We start from the raw sequence: 19779 nt of genomic DNA, 5'->3' as shown, positions 1-19779 counted from the left end.
GAGTGAAAAGAGTACTTCTGTCAATTTAAGGACTTTTTCTGTCCAAAGGAAAATGTTTACGCGTTTATTTGTCGTTTCAACTTCGGTTCTGAAAGAAAAACAAATTTTTTTCATTCAGTGCGTGCTGAATGCTCCTTTTCATACCGCCAGTACAGCATTTGCCAAGAGTTTGTACCCCACCGCTACAGGATGGATGGATAGACGGATAGATGGACGGACGGACGGACGGACGGACGGACGGACGGATGGATGGATGGATGGATGGATAGATGGATAGATGGATACGGCTCAACCCTTTAAGTCGGGCGGTGGCTCAAGCCACCTAGCCATGACATGAAATTTTACTCTTCTCTTGATTTTAGCCGCCAATCAGATAACCTTCGCTCGGTTATTTATACCCGCTTAAAATCTACTTTCCCTTCACTGTCCTTAAACCCCAATGCCTTGGGTAAATCAGCCCCGATACTTTCCACTACATACAGGGTGAAGCCCTTTACAGAAAAGTATCAGGTGTTCAGCCGTTTCCTCCTCCTCCTCCGCACGCAATGCACAACGTGTCTGTCTCCTGGTACCTGAGTCTATACGTCTTAGTCCGCAAAACTCCAGTCCTGGCCTCAAACAACAAAGAGCTTCCCCTACAATTATCGTAGATATTTTCTTTGACAATTTCCTGTTTAAAGGTCCGGTATGTTCCCAGTGCTGATTTCGTCAGCATCCCTGTTTTCCACAGAGCTCTCTCTCTGTTTCTTTAACCTTTTTCTTAACCGATAATTGCTGATTTGCCCCCCTACTGCTGTCCAGATATTTGCTTGTCAATTTTCTAGTTCGCTTTCTCCAGTCAACGACAATTCAAGGACAGAGTGCGGAACGGGAGCGCTACCGAGCGGCGACGCTGTTTTCGGCAGCTCTCGCTTTTAGCGAGGTTGCGCCGGTCGAGGAGGCACTCCATCTCGCTCTTGTGAAACCACGCTATCAGCGGGAGCGGGAGGAAAACTTGGGAGACGCTTAAGCTCCGCCTTAAGAGTGAAACGCGACAGCGCCCGCTCTTTATGCCATCCACATGACGGCATCACTCTGCACAGCTCCTAGAGGCCGCCACCGTGCGCAATGGAAACTTTCGGCTTGGCTTCGTCAAGGATGAACGATGACCTCACACTCACTCACTGCGCGCCTGGTGGCCTCCACGAGAAGTGGAAAGCTTCTGTTCTCTAAAGCTGCGCAAAGCCTCCACCGATGGTGCTTCTGGGATTTTTCAGGCACTAACGACGCAGCGGAGCCGCTGTGGCGACGCCGGGGCCGATGACGGCTTTTCCGCCGCACGAGCTCCTTAACGCTGTCGCGTTAAACTGTCTCACCACCCGGCGCAGCCCCGGTACTAGATACTGGGGTTGATCTGATACCTGATTTAATTTCTGCTGCGGGTCATTGGACCCAAGATGTTAAACTTATTTTTGGAATATGGCAGAGTGTTTCTCTTGAAGCACTCTGGCACGGGTCGGCCCGGTATTGCACTGCCTGCGGGATCTGCCCGGGGCATATTAGCGCGCGCCTTTTCTTTCTATCTTTGCTCTCCTATCCTTTAACTCTCCTACTTTCGTCGCGCGGCAGCGAGCGTGGCTCGGCTTGAGCCAGTAGGCATGCCGTGCACTTTCATTTTCTTTCTTCCTATCAGCAACAGCAGTAGCAGTAGCCCCGGTACTAGCGAGAGCTGCCGACGACAGCGCCGCCCTTCGGCAGCGCTCCGCTCCCGCTTCGGCCACGGTCGCAGTGGTCTACCGACTTTCGACAAAGGTTGTACCTCTACACTGATGTAAATCGTATAGCTACAGATTCTAAACTGTTGGGATGCGGACTATTACCAAGATGAATTATGCTTGTTTTTTGCTGCTAGGAAGTTTTCCTCGCTGTTCGCGCTTCTGTGGCTGCAAACGTCGGCGATATATCGTCTGACTTGACCTGAAATGCGGCAAAGTAATGCTTGCGAAATATAGGGACCAAATGACGCGGCACGAATCGGGCTGATTTGCTGCTACGGCTGCTGCGAATAAGCGTGGTCACTATGCTTATTCGCAGCATGCGTTGCGGACAGCGGAATGGAAATCTGGCTTGGATACTGCGTCGGTCGATCCCGTACCAGTAGCTTTCGAGGGCGGAAGACTCCGCACTGATTACTTTGAGTTTTTTCATAGAGCGGGAATAGGTCGATCGAAGTTCCATCGAAAACAAAACTAGCTATTTGCGTGTGTGTGTTTAGAAGAAAATTGAGTGCATATTGCAGGCGCTCTTTCCGGTATTTTTGTAGGTGATGGCACCGGCCAGTTTTCATGCTGTCTGAAAGGGTAGCTCGTTTCCTTTTCTTGTAAATGTGCCAGATGCCGAATGTGATTTAGGTTATTTTTGTTTTCTATTTTAAAACAAACGCTTAGGCGGAATTGATATAAATAAATGATTTTGATTAAACTAGTTTCAAGGAAAAAAAACGTTTTGCTATGTGCTCTATAGTTCGCATTAAACACGTTTGCGAAACTTGTTTGCCAAACATGCATTTTTTTGTAGACAGGATTATGTCGTAGTGCCCCACACAATCTGACAGTAGTTAATTTTCGAATAAAATAGTTGCAAAAGAATAGTTTAATCGGTTTACTTGAAGAAACTACTACACCAAGACGTGTAAAATGATTAATGATTTCTATTTGCCTTGAGTTAAATATGATAGTACCCTGGGGGGAAACCGGTTTGTTTTTCGAGCGAAATATACACTGCTTTTGTCTTTTTTTCATTCGTACGCGCATAATTAAATTGCGACCATTTCTCTATCGTTACCAGTGCCATATCGCTCGACTGTGTGAAGTGGTGAATGTCACTTCGAGAGAAGAATAAAATGCTTGTATCGTCGGCATATATGATGGATATGTGCTTTAGGTCAAGTTTTACATTCTTGTTAAGGCAAATGTTGAAAAGCAGTGACCCCAGTATGCTGCCTTACGGGACGCCAGGAAAACAAATCATTTTTACTACTGGCAGCTTATTATTTATGTTCACTGTTTGTTTCGTTTCAGACAAATAAGGTTTTATTATTCGTGCAGCATGGCGTCGAATTGCGTTGTACCATAGCTTCGCTAAAAGTGACTCATGATTTACCAGGTCAAACATCTTGCAGAAATCTACGAATATTCCTATTAAAATAAGTGCGTTTTCAAATTGTGCCCGAATTTGTGCTTTTTTTTAAAGTGCAAGTTCAATAGATTCTTTTTTTTTTTCGGGATCCAAAATAACATGGTTTGACCAAGATGTATTTACTAAAAAATTAGTGAAACAAAGTTAGTGAAAAGTTAGTGAAGTACAGAGGTGGATAATATTGCGTCCCATAAACTTTTGAATGCGGATGTACGTACTACTCATCGCGTTTTCAAAGTTTACCGGACTCATTGTTAAGAGGTTTAGAACTTGGGAAAGAAAACGAAGCCCATAATACGTTGCTTTACTCTGTGGTGCATTCTCGCGGATAGATTCTGAGAGGTTCAGCGCATCATATCGTAAAATGAATATTTTAACGCTATAGCTGTCGTCGTTGGAGTAGGTGTAGGCGTTGCCATTGCCATGTCCAGAAAATCGAGATTGGTCTAGGGGTTCGTGAAGTCACAACCACATGACTTTGCGCGGGTAATTCAAACAGACCATGACGATCAAACAGAACAACACTGATGACGTCGCTGCACAATTCCTCATTGGCTTACAGTGTCGTAACGTCATTCCACCACCATCGACCACTGAGAACGTTCCTTCGCTGTGCGTCTTGTGGCAAACGAAAATCAAACAAAAGTAAAAGAATATGAATAAATGAATATAAAATGTAAAAACAAAACGAACAGGAAATAAAAAATAAAAAAGTAGAATAAAAGAAAGAACAGTGCCCGTCATACCCTTAAAGCAGAGCTTATGTGTCCCTTTTTTTGATGATAAATATTCAAAACTTCTTTTGTACACTCCAGTAAGGATGATGCGTCGCATCTTGGCGTTCCATTAAGAGGCAGGACATGTAAGTCTTTAGAAGACTTTCTGCCTGCCATCCTGGACATTGAATTTGTATCGTCCGACGCTGGCCACACATATAGCAATTAGACTGATGGAATAAATAGTAGCTAAGAATTGCTGTTGCCACACACCACCGCTTACGGCACAGCTCAGTTCCAGTCAAAACATACTACAGGAATATACGACAGAAAAGATATCTGTAGTCTGTCGTCGTGTCGTATTTTTGGCTTCTCGTATTTGCGTTGTCTGTCTTGTGTCGTAATTCTGTAGCCTGTCTTGTGTAGTGTGTTGCCTTCCTGTAGTCTGCCTTGCATAATACGTCGTAATTCTATATTCTGTCTTCTGCAGTGCGTCGTATTTTTGTAAGGTCGTATTTCTGTAGTCTGTCTTGTGTTGTATTCTCGTAGTTAGCCCTGTTTAGGGTACGTTAAAGGGCGTGCGAACAGAGAAGACCGCTGAGCCCTTTCACTGTTCCTTCTTTATTTTAAACACCTTAATTGCCCCGTATAAGGGTTTTACGTGAGGGGCGGGCGTTTCTAATGATTAGTTGTTCACTGAAACTATTCAAGTAGTCATGGTTACGATGGATGACAGAAGCAGAGGGGAAGTCATTCCAGTCCTCACACATTTGCTTAGGAAATATGTGCCAAAGTACCGGCAGGGGCTAGGTATGCATGTTCTCGTCACAGCCGACGCGTCTAATTTAATGATTTATGATTTATGGAAGTTTAACGTCCCAAAGTGACTCAGGCTATGAGGGACGCCGTAATGAAGGGCTTCAGAAATTTCGACCACCTAGGGTTCTTTAACGTGCAATGACATCGCACAGTGCACAGGCCTCTAGAATTTCGCCTCCATCTAAAATCGACCGCCGCGGCCGGGTTCGATCCCGGACCGCAGCTTTAATGAAACGTTTCTTAGTCCTTAATCCAGTGAAGAACTACTCCAGTGCAATGCAGAACTATATTACTTACTCCAGTGCAGAACTACATTACGTGCTGCGCAGAACATCAGGGTGAGGGTTGGATCCAGCTGACATCTCCGGAAAAGGCAGGGCACCACACGGGTCTATGGAATACGTCGATTTCCCGCGGGGCAAGCGGAGTATTTCAGATGGCACTTAACCGAACCACTGTACACGCGACGCCAGAGGCTACAAACATTTCTAGCTACTTATACGAGTGTTAAAAAGCCCATTTAGGACAGAGAACAGTTCCACGAATAGTGAGTGTTTCTTTACTGGTTTATCCAAGGTTCAGATATACTGTGGGACAACCTCCTGCAGTGTAACTAACGCAAGGCTTTTGCTCTCAGTAGCTAGCAACTGCAACTTCAACCGCTTTAGCGAATTAAACATCGCAGTATCAAACTTTGAATCAGAGTAAGCAGATATGATGGCGGGGCGTACAAAGAAAATATAGCGCCCTACAGTGGATTTAGGCGTTAAGATGACGTCAGAGTGTGTGTTCTAACTTTAATCCATGCTATTTACTTTATTGAGGAAACAAAGCGTTTTAACAAAAAAAAGGTGAACCCACTTATCCAACCTACATGTTCATTTCCTCGTACACTGTCTCAAAGCGCTTCACATTTTTCCAGATTCTGTGGACTCAAAGGTGCGATTCATTCGGTATTCATGGGAGTTACTGGGCTTTCCATGGCAGCGCTTGGGTGAATGCAAATGAGTAATTACTTCCTTATTACGAATCTACTTCGTATTGCGGATTCCCCTAAAACATTTCATCAATAATGTTCCCAGTTAGAGTCGCTGATAAATTTGCTGTCGTCCTACATATTCCGGTTAGCTCATTCGGTAAAGCGACTGCTCCGGGTTAGCACCCAGGACCAGACTGAACTTTTCTTTGACTAAAGTTTCTCTGGAAGCGTTATAGATTTACTATGTAGCCGTAGGGCTGCGCTTGGGTGGATGCAAATTAGCTATTACTCCATTATTACAAAATGTTACAGTTTGTTCTTCTGTTCTTTTTTTGCAGTGCGATAGACAATTCTAAAGACGCTATGGTGCAGTCTCTCAAGGAGCTCGTGTCCATTCCGAGCGTGTCTGCAGACAAGGCACATCGGGGTGATATCATCAAAGCTTCGAACCGGATCAAACAGGCAAGCATTCTACATGCAAAGGAACGCATGTGACCTCGTGCATACTTCTCCAGATCATGCCAGGTTTGCACGTTGTATACAGGAGGAGGCGGGGGAGGAAGACATTTTATCACGTCAATACAGGCTTGCTGGTAGTTCTCGACGGGATTCAATCATGCAATCATTGAAAATTAATGTTTGTAGTAATATTTTTTCTTATTTTTTTAATGCTGCAGTATGGTATGCGGTATGTGGGGTTTAATGTCCACACATGAGATTTGAGGCATGCTCTATTGTAGGTCTAGGTCTCTTAATTAATTTCTACCGGCGCGGGGTCCTTAACGTGCAGTGATTATAGAAAAAGAACCAGCTCAAAGGACGAAGAAACAAAACAGGACCACAGGACGACGCGAGGCTTGAAAAAGCCGCCAATTCGTGCAAAGGTGGTCGACTCCACGTCTTTTTGACTGCTAAAACACACAAAACTGATTGCCCGCTGAGGACTGTAATCACAGAACGGGGATAGTGGCAAAAAGTGATCGGACAGTTCCTAAAGTCCAAGCTTTATACTTTGGGGCCCCTTGACCCATTCTCAGTTGGGAGTTCCCAGGATTTGACAGCGACGCTCAAGCGAGAAGATCACGAAGCAAATACAGGTGTGTCCACAGACATCCAGGAGCTGTACTACTCAGTGCCTCATGACCAGATGCTGCAGGCAGTGTGCGACTTAACAGAAGAATCCGGCACGGTTCAGTTCCAGAACCACTGTGGTTGTTCAATTGAAGGATTTTTAGAACTTCCTACGGCCTACTTGTCCTCTACAATGATTGACTTTATAGGTGGAGTGTACGTCCAGAGAAAGGGAATTTGCATCGGGTGCTGTGTGGCGCCAATCTTAACCCACATCTACCTGTCTAGGTTTGACACCTTACTCCAAGAAAAACTGAACATGAACCATGTGGCAAAGATGTTCCGGTATGTTGATGATTTTTTTAGTACTTTTGAAAGTTTTACCTAATGACAATCTGCAGGATGTGACGGCTAGCGTTTTATACTGTTTTATTTCGTGCTCTAGCTCATTGAATTTTACCCGTGAATTACCGGACGACAATCGTATTAGAATTTCAGAGCTTGTTTTAACTTTTAATTGCACTGGACACCTTTGCTGGACATACGCCCCACGAACCAAGTAAGTCTTACTTCCTTACAGCTCCTGCCACTCTAAGCTTACCAAAAGGGCTATTGCAAACTTATGCCTCAGTAACGCGCTAGATAAAACCTTCTTCCATACTTTGCAAGACAGCTTTATGCAGCAAGAGCAAATACTAATAGAGGCAGGCTTTCCTACGCATATTATCAAATGTGTTTCTGAAAAACTTCTAACAAAAAACGAAAGCCAACCCTAAGGTGACGGAAGAAAGGAAGGACAATAGAAAGTGCGAAGTTATGCCTTACTTGCACGCACTTTTACACAACATAACGAAGGTCGCGAGTCCTGCGTCATCCTGTTCTGTATCTCCGTCCTTTGCGCTGGGTTTCTTTCTGCAATGATGTACCGACTCGCCCAGCTCTCCACTCTACTGAATAACGTGCAGTGACATCGCACAATTCACCTCAATCGAAACGCAGCCGCAGTGGCCCGGTTGGGCCGCGCCATCGCGCTTAGCGGCAGAACGCCGTGACCTTTTATCTCCTCTTCCCGTCCCCCAGAGCAGAGTAGCAGGCCAGATATTTATTTTTCAGGCCAACCTCTCTGCCTTTCTTATCAATAAACCCTCTCTCTGGCCACTGTGCAACCGAGGCGGGTTTGTTCAAGTTCTACAGTATTAATAGGATCAGGGGCAAAGCTGCCGTAGAGAGCAAGTAGGCTCTACCGGTCTAACACAAGGCTGATAACGCAACCGCATTGCGAGGGAAGGGACAGAGGAGAGAATGAGGAGAAGCAAAGAAAAACTAAAAATTACGGCGGCGCTTAATCATTATGCGGCGACAATGCGTTAGCATTAGGTATTCTCCTTCCTTGTTTTTGCATTGGTTCTCTTGTACGTCTTGTCATCTCATCATATTTTCTTATTTTACCTTTCTTTCATGTACCCTCCTGGCTATAGTCATGCAAGTCATACTTTGCCGTGTATTTATTTGGTCATCAAATTTTCCTTGCTCACTGGCTTTGCCGAGCAAACTGCTAAGCAACTCTTCCGCGCTCTCCGCTGAGTCATTCGTAGTTCTTTCCTAGGCAGCCACTCTCCGGCCTCTCCCTCCTTTCCCGTACAAGTGGAGAGGGGGACTTCTCTTGAAATGACAGGATGGCGTCACCAATGGCCTGCTGATGGCATGGGGTTCGAGAAATCAAAAAATAATTGACAGAAAAACCCCGTAGCAGTGCTGTAGCGTTGACTTTTAGTATATGAATGATGATCTGTAAGGTGAATGATAAATGTCATATGAAGCTTACGTGGGTGCGTCTGAATTGGAAGAGACGCGTCCGCTTGAGAAGCGCAGTGCCACTGGTGGTCTTATCTAACTAAAAGTTCAAGAATAGATCTTAACTTAAAACATGTCGCCGAACGTCACTCTTACCCTGGCACAAGGCAAAAATAAAAACACCTCCTTGAAACTCTGTGGGCAGATGCGTTCTAACTTGCAGTGTGCACTTGAAACATTTATTTTTTGTCGGAGGCAATTTGTAACTGCTGACGCTCAACCAAAGTTATGAATTTCACGCTACGCACTTTCAGCAAATCTCGGGCCTCTAGCACTACGCCGCATCAGCGCTCTTTGATCGCACCGGTTCAGAAGCTCCCAACATGACCCACGTGCTCAAATATGAAACTCTAGTTGGGACAAAATATGCGTGCTAGCAAATTGTCCCCCCCCCCCCCCCCCCCCGCCCCACCTTCCACCCTTGCGGCAATCTTATTGCTGTTGGAAGCATCGATGTGGTGAGGAAAGAACAGCTCGAAGCTGGATGACAGCTCATCGGGGTCATCATTTGCTAACCAACGATATCTTTCCGCAGATTATGATCTAGCTTTGACCAGGAGTTGCGAAACCGGTAGCATTAAACCGCTGAAACGCCACGTTAATGCACGTAGGGCACATGAGTGTTCACTGCTGATCCCACACACTAAAGCCGCTCTGGTTCCGTCAGTAGATGCTGGAGGCAGAGGGAGTGAGTTTGAAGGCGGAGCCGCTGGGGGACCAGACGCTCCCGGACGGCACCAAGCTGCCCTTCCCTCCGCTGGTGCTGGGACGTCTCGGGGACGACCCCGGAAAGAAGACTGTCTGTATGTACGCTCACACAGACGTCCAGCCAGCGCGCAAGGTTAGTCCGTTTGCCTTGCATTATAGCCGTTGCACTGCAGTTTACCATATCAGACCCCGCGTACATATAATGCACAGGCAAAACGTTTCGTATATTTTCATGGGAAAGCCCGGACCTGAGAAATTTGTTTTGATTAATGCTGACAAATAGAACTATTTCTCCCGTCTAAATAGGATATAACAATGCTAGGTGAACGACTCCGCCATCTATATATATGCAGGTGTTTCAGGGAAGCTCGCCACTTATTTTTAAAAACATGGTTTTTGAGGTAAAATGAAGCTTTTTGCGGCGTAGTAATAGTAGTCTTGACGGACGTCAGAAAACGGGCCAGTCATGTCAACTGGTAAAGTGACTAAATTCTCATAGTTAGCTTTTAACTACCATCACCGATAGGTGCCTGAAGTCAACTAAGGATTTGTAGCCGGCCGTTAATAATAGCCATATCAATTTTTAGAATTTTGAAAACACGATTACTCTCGCCGCTGTGGACTAAACAAATTTGGGCCATTTCTCAAGCCATTCGAAAACCGCGCGCCTGCGGAGAGCGCACAGCAACGTCCATCAAAACACGTCACTCCGTGGCGTACCTGCCACGTCACGTACTGTGCCCCGCAAGCACTGGAGTAGCGAAGTGGCGAGGAACCAGGTACACAACAGGCCTTTGCCATCCTTCGCCGCGCACAAATACAAGGTTCCATTAGCGAAACGCAGAATGAGGGGCGAGAAAACTAGCAGAGCTTTAGTGCTTGTTAAACGTAGGACTACGAGATAAAGTTACGCACGGTGTGGCGCCGAGTCGGTCCGGCGCACCTCATCCATGGCGAGACTGAGCCAGTGCTGTGGCATGTTGCAAGTTGCGCGTCCGCGCCATAAGTGTCGCCACGGTCGGAAAGATTGCAGCGATCCTGGTATCTGGCGGCTCATGTGTTCTAGGTTTCCATAATGGAATTTATTAATTTTGATTTTTAGAACGATTGTCACTGATATTGCAATGCCCAAGATGCCTAAAATCACTTTTGTACATCGATTGTCACTACTGATGTTTCCTTTAATAAACTGTTCTTTGGAGAAAACTATTTACGTTTTTGGTACTCGAGCGAGCGCCCTAAGCAGCTGCTAATCAGCCGCGCTGGCCGCGCCGCCAACTCCCAGGCACCGCCACCGTCGCATTTCAAAATCGTCCCCATTGGCTCTACGGGAATGTCACACCCTTGACTGAGCGCCCGAGCGCCAGCGAAGCAGCTGTTATACCCTGCATTAGTCGCGTGCTACAGCAGCGACGAGGCTCCGTGCTGCGCAGCTGCGGCGCCTCTCCACAGCGAGTCATAGGGTATGACGTCACTTGCCCCACCTCCGCTCCGCCGGTTCAAGGTCAAACGCGCACCAAACTTGACATTTGGGAATTGTAGTGCAAAAAGTACAGCTTTCGCTCTAAAATAAGCGCCGATCCGCCATGATATCACTCACTGGCAACCTCCCCTGCCGTCTGCTCGGCGCTCTTAGATCACACCTAGCGCCGCGGAACGGTTGCTCTTGGCAGCGTACAAAGCTCCCCCACGGCGTTACGGCGAAGTTTCATTACCGGTAAAAAATATTGAAAGACTCTGGTAGTAGTAGTAGTGGTAGTGTTGCTACTACTTGTAGTAGAGTAGCAGCAGCAGCACTAGCACTAATAGCTGCAGTACTATAGTAACAATTGTAAGAGAAGCAGCAGCAGCATGTCTGTCAAAAATGTATTGAGGTAATCGCACTGGCTTCACATCATCGCTTTCCGCTTAACAATAAAATGGTATTGTCAGGTTCCCACACTGCTCACTCTAATCCGTGATCCAGGTCTGCGGGCTATTGGAGTGGAAGTGAACGCTCTCGGGGGAGAAGGGAGAGATGGCACTATCTTAATCGCGGTTAGCGGGAACATGGCAGCGCTAGGCCTCACGTGTGCTACCAATTACTTCTAACGGTGCCGCGAGGAACCAGAGATAGCCGCTACGGCCTTCCCACGATAAGAAAAACCTGAGAGCTTGCACTTCTTTTATTCGTTTCACGCACTTCCGCTCACGACGTCTCCATTCGCCCTGTAGTCTGAAGGCTGGAAGAGCGATCCATTCAAGCTACAGGAGCGCGACGGCAAGTTATACAGCCGAGGCAGCTCTGACGACAAGGGACCGGCTCTCGCCATTATCTGGGCGCTACACGCTTACAACAAGGCTGGGGTGCCAGTGCCGGTTAACCTCAAGGTAAGATACGACTGACTTACTCCCGCAGAGGTTTCGTGGCCCGGCGAGACTCCCTTTGTTTTCCTGAACGGAAGGAGACACTCAACACGCTGTTTAACATCACTCTCACATAGAGAAATCCCCAACGATACTCTGAGCATATTAGACGGATGTCCGATGCACCCAGCAACAATGCTGGGAACAATGCTGGGACCTAGGTCAACGAGTGAATTGCAAAAAACGCGCAGGCTACAGGTTGTACAAAGTAAATTACAACTTCATTAGGGTTTATTAGGCTCCCTAGAAAAGTCGAAGCTGTCGTAAGAATATTGAGTCTTTCCTTCAGGGATTATTTATGTATGTGGAGAATAATAATAATAATTGGTTTTTGGGGAAAGGAAATGGCGCAGTATCTGTCTCATATATCGTTGGACACCTGAACCGCGCCGTAAGGGAAGGGATAAAGGAGGGAGTGAAAGAAGAAAGGAAGAAGAGGTGCCGTAGTGGAGGGCTCCGGAATAATTTCGACCACCTGGGGATCTTTAACATGCACTGACATCGCACAGCACACGGGCGCCTTAGCGTTCTGGAGAAATTTCTGCGAATCTGCATGTTCCGGAATGCGCTAAGTGTGATCTGCATATTTATGTGACTGCTGTACTGTGAACTGGTTTTAGTGTGGGCATTTTAGGGTATGTGCGCACACGGGTACTCAAAAATAAGAGTAACAATTAATTTTTTGATGTGAGTATTATTCTCAAACCTACCGATTTACAAGATATGGCCTGCGCATCTGTACATGCCATGGCCGCATGTGCATTCTGTAAGATGTGTATGATGCGTATACGTTTTGCACTTAGACGTCGTTTGTGCGGAAGGAGACGAATTAACTGCGGACTTGTATAAGTGCGTCATTTTATTCACGTATATTGTTTGCTTCGTATTCTCTATATTACGCGCGGAGAATTCGTCGTGACTCCGACAGCGTATGCCAATCTCTCGTCGATTCCATCCAGCAAAAAAAAAAAACGAAGTTTTTTGCCACTATTTACACCTTTCCGTAAAACAAAAAGCAATGTTTAGCTTTTTCCCATTAACAAGGTCTTAAAGGTGCACTAAAGAGGATTCTGAGCTGGTCTTTTTACCGCGGGAACACGATCTACACGCTCCAAGCATTCTTAGAAACTTCGAATTATTGACCTGTGGGGCTGGTTCTCTATTGAATCAAATTACACGTCCCGACTTTTTTTTTAACTCACCTCCGAAAGTAGGTGGAGTCAACGAATGCGTGGAGTACCTTTCAACCAGTTGCTGGCGGCATGCCGCTCCGTCTTCGGCGGAGTCATACAAAAGCAACTGAGTCCACGCGCATTTTTATTTATGTGGGCCTAATTTGCAGCTATGTTGTCTGCGACTGAAACTATGTATCCACGAAAGCCCAACAAACTAAACAATAGCGACAGCGACTGGCTGCGAGGCACTCCACGCGTTGGTTGACTCCTACTCTCGGAGGTGAGTTTTAAGAAAAAAAATGGTGGGGGCCAAGATGATTAATTCGATTTATTCAATAAATCATACGCATAGGAAAATAATACAAAATTTCAAATGCTCGAAAAGTGTAGATCAAGTTCATGCGGTAAAAAGACGAGCTCAGAATCCTCTTAAGTGCATCTTTAAGCGTTCACGACCACCGAGCGAAGTTTTACTAAAACAAACTCATTTGTCTTCGCTTTATGTTCACGTACTTCGTTCTTTGAGTTCTGTGGTGTTCACAAGGATCTGCTTCATCCCCAGCTACTCTGAATTTTCCGCCTTTTCTTTGTATCCAGTTCCTGTACGAAGGCATGGAGGAGGTCGGCTCGCAAGGCATTGTCCCCTACCTCCAATCGAGCAGGAAGAGCAAGTTCTTCAACGGCATCGACTTCGCCTGCGTCTCGGACAACTTCTGGCTCGGCACCAAGAAACCGTGTCTCACCTACGGACTGAGGTAGGTCAGCTAGCTGTTGTCTGTGCGTATGGGAATATCGCATTACCGTGGGAGCCGGCGTCTGCGAGCCCTGACATTACAAACGCGACGACTGCCCGCCTGGATGGTAATGCATACGTTTCATAAAACTCCAGATTCATAAAACTCCAGATGCATAACTTGCATTGAAAGTAGTATAGCTTGAAGCACTTAGGTGGTGTCAAGAATATGCCAATAAAATGAGACTGCAGTTATATATCTCAAACACCAGAACCATTTTTTAAACTGCGTTAGAAGTAGGGGCTACATTATCCCAAAACGTTGGCGGCGTGCGAAGCTTCCACTCTCCACCGTGTGGAGCTAAAGGAGTGAAAGGAGCCCACCACCCTTTCTCCACCTCCATTGTCCAGAAGCTTAGTTCCGGTGCAGATGTTGCGTGACCATTCGGACAGATGGCGCTCATATACTCCCGTCAATGCAAAATATTCCGGTTTGAACAGGTGAATGAAATGACATCCACCGTTGTCTTCCTCGTCTTTTGCTGCGAACGATTCATTGTCTTTGTGATTACTTTGAAATTTTTTCTCGTGTGATTCGCAGTCCAAGTGTGCCGTTATTACTATGAAGAAACCAGGAATGCAACGCACTGTGTATCACTGTCGGCTATCATCCTTGCATGAACCTTACCCGTCACAATTACGCTACACCAATTCTTTCTCGTTACCTTGGTCTGCTCCAAAAACTAGAGTATCGGTTCTGGCAGTCTTGATTCCATAGTTATAGCATAAGAGGACTGCCATTCTCGCCTTTAAATAACATTCAATGTCCATCTGAGGTACAACAGTATGTGTCACGCCCGCCGCTTTGGTTGGGTGCGGCTCTGGCGAACACTCACAACACTATAAGCTACGCAAACCTGAATGCACTGGAAAGTTGCAGCCACCGTAGCTCAGATGGCTGGTGCACTGCACACGACATGCGGAAGTCGCGGGTTCGGAATGCACTGGCGGCATGTGATTATCTTTTCTTCTACTTTCTATAATCGATTAAGCAAGTAATTTTCCGCACTAATCAACATTACAAAAAAAAAACTGCATTCCTGTATTCTCCCATTCGTTTGTGGTTTGTGGGGGTTTAACGTCCCAAAGCGACTCAGGCTATGAGGGACGCCGTAGTGAAGGGCTCCGGAAATTTGGACCACCTGGGGTTCTTTAACGTGCACTGACATCGCACAGTGCACGGGCCTCTAGAATTTCGCCTCCATCGGAACTCGACCGCCTTGGCCGGGATAGAACCCGCGTCTTTCTGGTCAGCAGCCGAGTGCCATAACCGCTGAGACAACGCGGCGGCTTGCTCCCATTCGTTTCAGTTACTGTTGGCTGAGGTTAAATTCAGCTTGTGATTGTGTAGCTTCTCTCCTGTCACGTGTTCATTTCCAACAATGTGCTATGAAGCGCTTTTGTATGAAAATATGTCGTCCTCACGGCTTAGCTCCCAGTGGATGTACAGGGTTTTTCACTTAAGACTTAACACAATTTTTAAAAGGAGGCTTTTTGAGTTAGAAGAGCGCTTTTTTCGGCATAGCATTATCAGCGGTGTAGTACGTAAGAATACAGCTAAGACGTGCTAACAGCAGGCTTTATCCAATAATGAATAGTTAACTTCGTAACTCTTACCGTTAGGCTCCTTAATAGACACCTCTAGCATACCGTGTAAATTGTTACCGTTACCAGTACCGGAGTACCAGGAGCCGATGCGCAGCTAATGTGCATGCGCAAATCATCTTGACGGCGCCAGGTGGCACCAGGTACCCGGAAGTTGCGCTTGCTCTTGCTGCTTCGGGGACCAATCAGCACGTGCTCACAGGTGGTGGGCGGGCTCCCGGTTCTCCGGCAACGCTAGCTAATGGCAACGCGGCACACGGTATGCTAAATGTGTCTAAGCCGTGTTACCATTAGCTTTACTGGAGTACCGGGAGCCCGCCCACCGCCAATGCCCATGCGCAGATCGCCTCGACGCATCGGGACCAATCAGCGAGTGCCCACTGGCAGTGGGCGGGTCCCGGTGCTCCGGTAACGGTAAAGGTAACTCTGTACACGATATGCTAAATATGTCTATTATTAGAGGGTTATAGCATAACGTGATCCGCTACCGTGATCCGCGCTGAATGGTACCGACGTGGTTCGCGCGAACACAGCAGACGGGGACGTGGCGCCATCTGGCGTCCACAGGGCGATTTGCGCATGAACAATGGCACCTCGCGGAAGCGGATCACGGTAGCGGATCGCGGATCGCGCAATGCTCTCTCTCGAGAGAGGTGCCACTGCACATGCGCAGATCGCCCTGTGGACATCAGATGGCGCCACGACCCCGTCTGCTGCTTGAAAAAAACCAGTCACAAAAGACAATGGACAAGAGAAGGAGTGTTCATGCCACAACTATTGTCCCTTGTCTTTTGTGACTTTTTTTCAAGTTACAATGTACCAACTGGCCCGCATTTCAACCCGTCTGTTGTGTTGTTCGCGCGAGCCGCGTCGGGACCATTCAGCGTGTACCCAGCGGTGCCCCGCGGTAGCGGATCACGGTAGCGGATCGCGCTATGCTAATACCCTTTATTGAGAGGCGTGTAGCCCAGCGTAAGTAATATTCATATCAGTTTTTAGATTTCCTAAAGCGAGGTTACCCTCAGCGCTGTGGCCCTGCAAAATTTGGCCGCATCGCGCAAAAATACATACGCTTTCGAGAAGCTTGCAGGCAAAGCAACCTCTCCAGTGCACGTAACTCGCCGAAATAGCCAAAATTTGCAGGGCCACAGCGCCGAGGGTAACCGTGTTCTCGAAATTCTAAAGACTGATATGGCTATTACTTACTCTGGGCTACACGCCTCTCAATAATTAAGGAGCCAACAGTAATAGTTAAAAGTTAACTATTCATTATTGGTTAAACAGCCTGCTAGTTAGCATGTATTAGCTATATTCTGACGTGCTACACCGTTGATAATGATATGCCGAAAAAAGCGCTCCCATAACTCAAAAAGCCTTTTTTAAGAATTGTGTAAAGTATGGGGTGAAACACCCTGCATGTGTACTACAATGCCGCAGAAACACTTCATAAGGCCATATTGAACACTATCCAGCTAACGATCAAAAACTCGAAACCTTAATAGTCATTAGTGGATTATTACTTGGTTAACGGTAATGGAGGTGGTACTTCATAGAGGGTAGCAATACAACTTTCGCAGCAGTACACGCATGTGGTCAGCAGCTGCGCTGATCAGCGCCAGTGTCACACGCTTGCGCGCAGTAGCTGAGCATACTTCTGTTCCTTTTTTTTTTACAGAGGAATAACGTATTTTAACGTCGAAGTGGAGGCCGGCAAGCGGCATCTTCATTCCGGCCCATACGGCGGAACTACGTGAGTGACAGTAATAGTAATAATAATTATAATAATCTTTATTGCCCTTCTCTTTTTCGTGGTTACATTTTACACCAAACCTAAGCATGCATTGCTTGTGGGTGGGTAGGCAGATCGGTAGGGGCGTACATACATCATAAAAAGGCAACCACGTTCAAAGTTGATATGTTACACTGTTTGGTTAAAATTTTGACCAAAACAAAAATACACAACAAAATATAAAAAGTAAAACACTTATACAGCGCTAGCAGTAAGCACCGAATGGACATAAATATATAAGTAGAAACCAATGTCGGAATGAATTACTTTCTTTCCAATACTGTACCGTATTTTAGATCCTGCATTGCAAAATATCAAGAAATTCATTGCAAGCAGCTTAAAAGTTATTCAGGTTTCAAATAGTCCAAACAACTCACAGTTAATAATAATTGGTTTTTGAAGAAAGGAAATGACGCAGTACCTGTCTCACATTTTTCGATGGACACCCGAACCGCGCCGTGAGGGAAGGGTAGAGGGAGTGAAAGAAGAAAGGAAGAAAGAGGTGCCGTAGTGGAGGGCTCCGGAATAATTACGACCACCTGGGGATCTTTAACATGCACTCGCACAGCACACGGGCGCCATAGCGTTTCGCCTCCATCGAATCGCAGCCGCTCACAGTTGCTAATGGTATATTTGACGCAGCTGAAGAAAAAAGAAAAGTTTATCTTCGCAAACATTTTTTCATAGCGGTCTTCAAATAGTCAGCCAAACACCTTGTGAGATGTTGAGAGCGATTTGAATGCGTGCATTATTCGTCTCAGTGCTGTTGCTCGCGTTCAGTACGTTATAAACGTTCCTTCTGCGTGTCTATTTTTCTCGCGAGGAATGTTACTTAGTGCGGTAAGTTTGCTTTCTGGCATCAACCCGAGTGAAAAAGAGGACACCTTCGCGTTAAACATCTGCAGGTTCACCGGATTTTAAGCATAAATCCAGCTGTAGATACGTATTTGTGAAAGGAAATGACGCAATAAATGTCTCGCATATCTCGGTGGACACCTCAACCGCGCTGTACGGGAAAAGATACAGGAGGGAGTGAAAGAAGAAATAGGTGCCATATAGCGGAGGTCTCCGGAATAATTTCGACCACTTATGGGGATCTGAAATCACATAGCACACGGAAAGGAAACTGAAAATTGGTTTTTGGGGAAAGGAAATGGCGCAGTATCTGTCGCACATATCGGCGGACACTTGAACCGCGCCGTAAGGGAAGGGATAAAGGAGGGACTAAGAGAAGAAATAAATGCTGTAGTGGAGGGCTCCGGAATAATTTCGACGACCTGGGGATCATTAACGTGCACTGACATCGCACAGCACACGGGAGCCTTAGCGTTTCGCCTCCATCGAAACGCGGCCGCCGCGGTCGGGTTCGAACCCGGGTACTGCGGATCAGTAGGCGAGTGCCCTAACCACTATTCCACCGCGGCGGGTCCTTTTGCGTCTCGCCTCTATCGAAACGCGGCCGACGCGGTCGGGTTCGAACCCGGGTACTCCGGCTCAGTAGACGAGCGCCTTAACCACTGATGCACCGTAGCGAGTTGTAGAAATGCGCATCATCTTTATAAAGGCGTATTTGATACACAGACATGTAACCGATGGGTAGCTGCTTGATGCTTGGATACATTGTTACATGCCTGCTTCTCTTTGAAAAGGTTTGCAGTAATACTGCATGCAACGCTGAAAACTTAGAGAACCTCATGGTGTGGAAGCAGAACACCCACAGTGGTTTCATTTAAGAAGTCACCGCGGGCAATGCATGCACCTGAACACTTGTAGGAACGCGCGGTTTTGTTCAGATTTCACCAGGACGTTTGTGTTCTCTATTTTCGGTCAGATATGAGGCCATGGCTGATCTGATATACCTGCTCGATAGCCTGGTGGACTCTGCGGGGAACATTACGGTTCCGGGCATCTACGGCGACGTCCAGCCCGTGACGGACGAAGAGCGCGAACTGTACCGCAACATCGACTTCGATCTCGTAAGAAACGGCTTGCCATGTGCATTGTGAAGTTTGCGTTATTGTAACCGTATTCAAAGGGTACGTAACGAGATGAACTGCTGACGATAACGGACGCGCTTGTCACGATCAACAGTAATGCCAACCAGTAGACCTGCGTGGGGTTCAAAGCTCTTGTGTTCCGCAGAACTCGCCTGAAGTTGGAATACCGCAAGGAGACGTAATTCTACTTTTCCTGCAGACCGAGGTGTTCATGATCTAAGCATGCTTCATTCCTGTCGCCCTCAGATTGCACGGCCCTTATAAAAATGGTGTATAAAGCGTATATTGCCTTCCTATAGTATTTCCTTTTGTCGGCCCTTAGTCTATAGACTGTCTGTACAAAAAAGTATACTAAAAGTCTATAGGATTTGTATTGCCAGTAGACTAGTCTATAGGATGTGCCTATAGAAAGTTCATAGACTTTATGGACAAAATCTATGGCCAGCCTATAGACTGTGTAAAGAAATTTTTGTAAGGGGGAGAGTTATCGCCGCTGACATATCTAGCGTGCTGAAGATCCCAACACGCATATATGTTGTCGAAAATGCCGTTGCAGAGAGTAAGCTTGTTTTCGTGCCTGAAAGAGTAAATTCGCGACGACCATCGGCGGCTCTGCCTGTAGTCGTTGCAAATCTTGACCATGGAATCCTTCCATTAATCCACAGAATCCCTATGACCATAGAAGGACAG

At 46.5% G+C, this 19779-nt stretch overlaps 1 protein-coding gene across 1 annotated transcript in view; it reads left to right on the top strand.

Annotated features, from left to right (window-relative positions):
• Positions 1 to 19779, top strand: part of LOC144130382 (cytosolic non-specific dipeptidase-like) — a 38941-nt gene that overhangs the window by 618 nt on the left and 18544 nt on the right. Inside the window, exons 3-8 of the mRNA XM_077664305.1 lie at positions 6030 to 6153; positions 9287 to 9457; positions 11539 to 11694; positions 13503 to 13660; positions 16979 to 17053; positions 18924 to 19068. Coding sequence (XP_077520431.1) covers positions 6030 to 6153; positions 9287 to 9457; positions 11539 to 11694; positions 13503 to 13660; positions 16979 to 17053; positions 18924 to 19068 — 829 coding nt within the window. The remainder of the gene's footprint in view (positions 1 to 6029; positions 6154 to 9286; positions 9458 to 11538; positions 11695 to 13502; positions 13661 to 16978; positions 17054 to 18923; positions 19069 to 19779) is intronic.

This window comes from Amblyomma americanum, chromosome 4 (genome assembly GCF_052857255.1).
Source record: "Amblyomma americanum isolate KBUSLIRL-KWMA chromosome 4, ASM5285725v1, whole genome shotgun sequence".
NCBI lineage: Eukaryota > Metazoa > Arthropoda > Arachnida > Ixodida > Ixodidae > Amblyomma > Amblyomma americanum.
The sequence above is the reverse complement of the archived record's forward strand: the minus strand, read 5'-3'. Positions and strand labels throughout refer to the sequence as shown.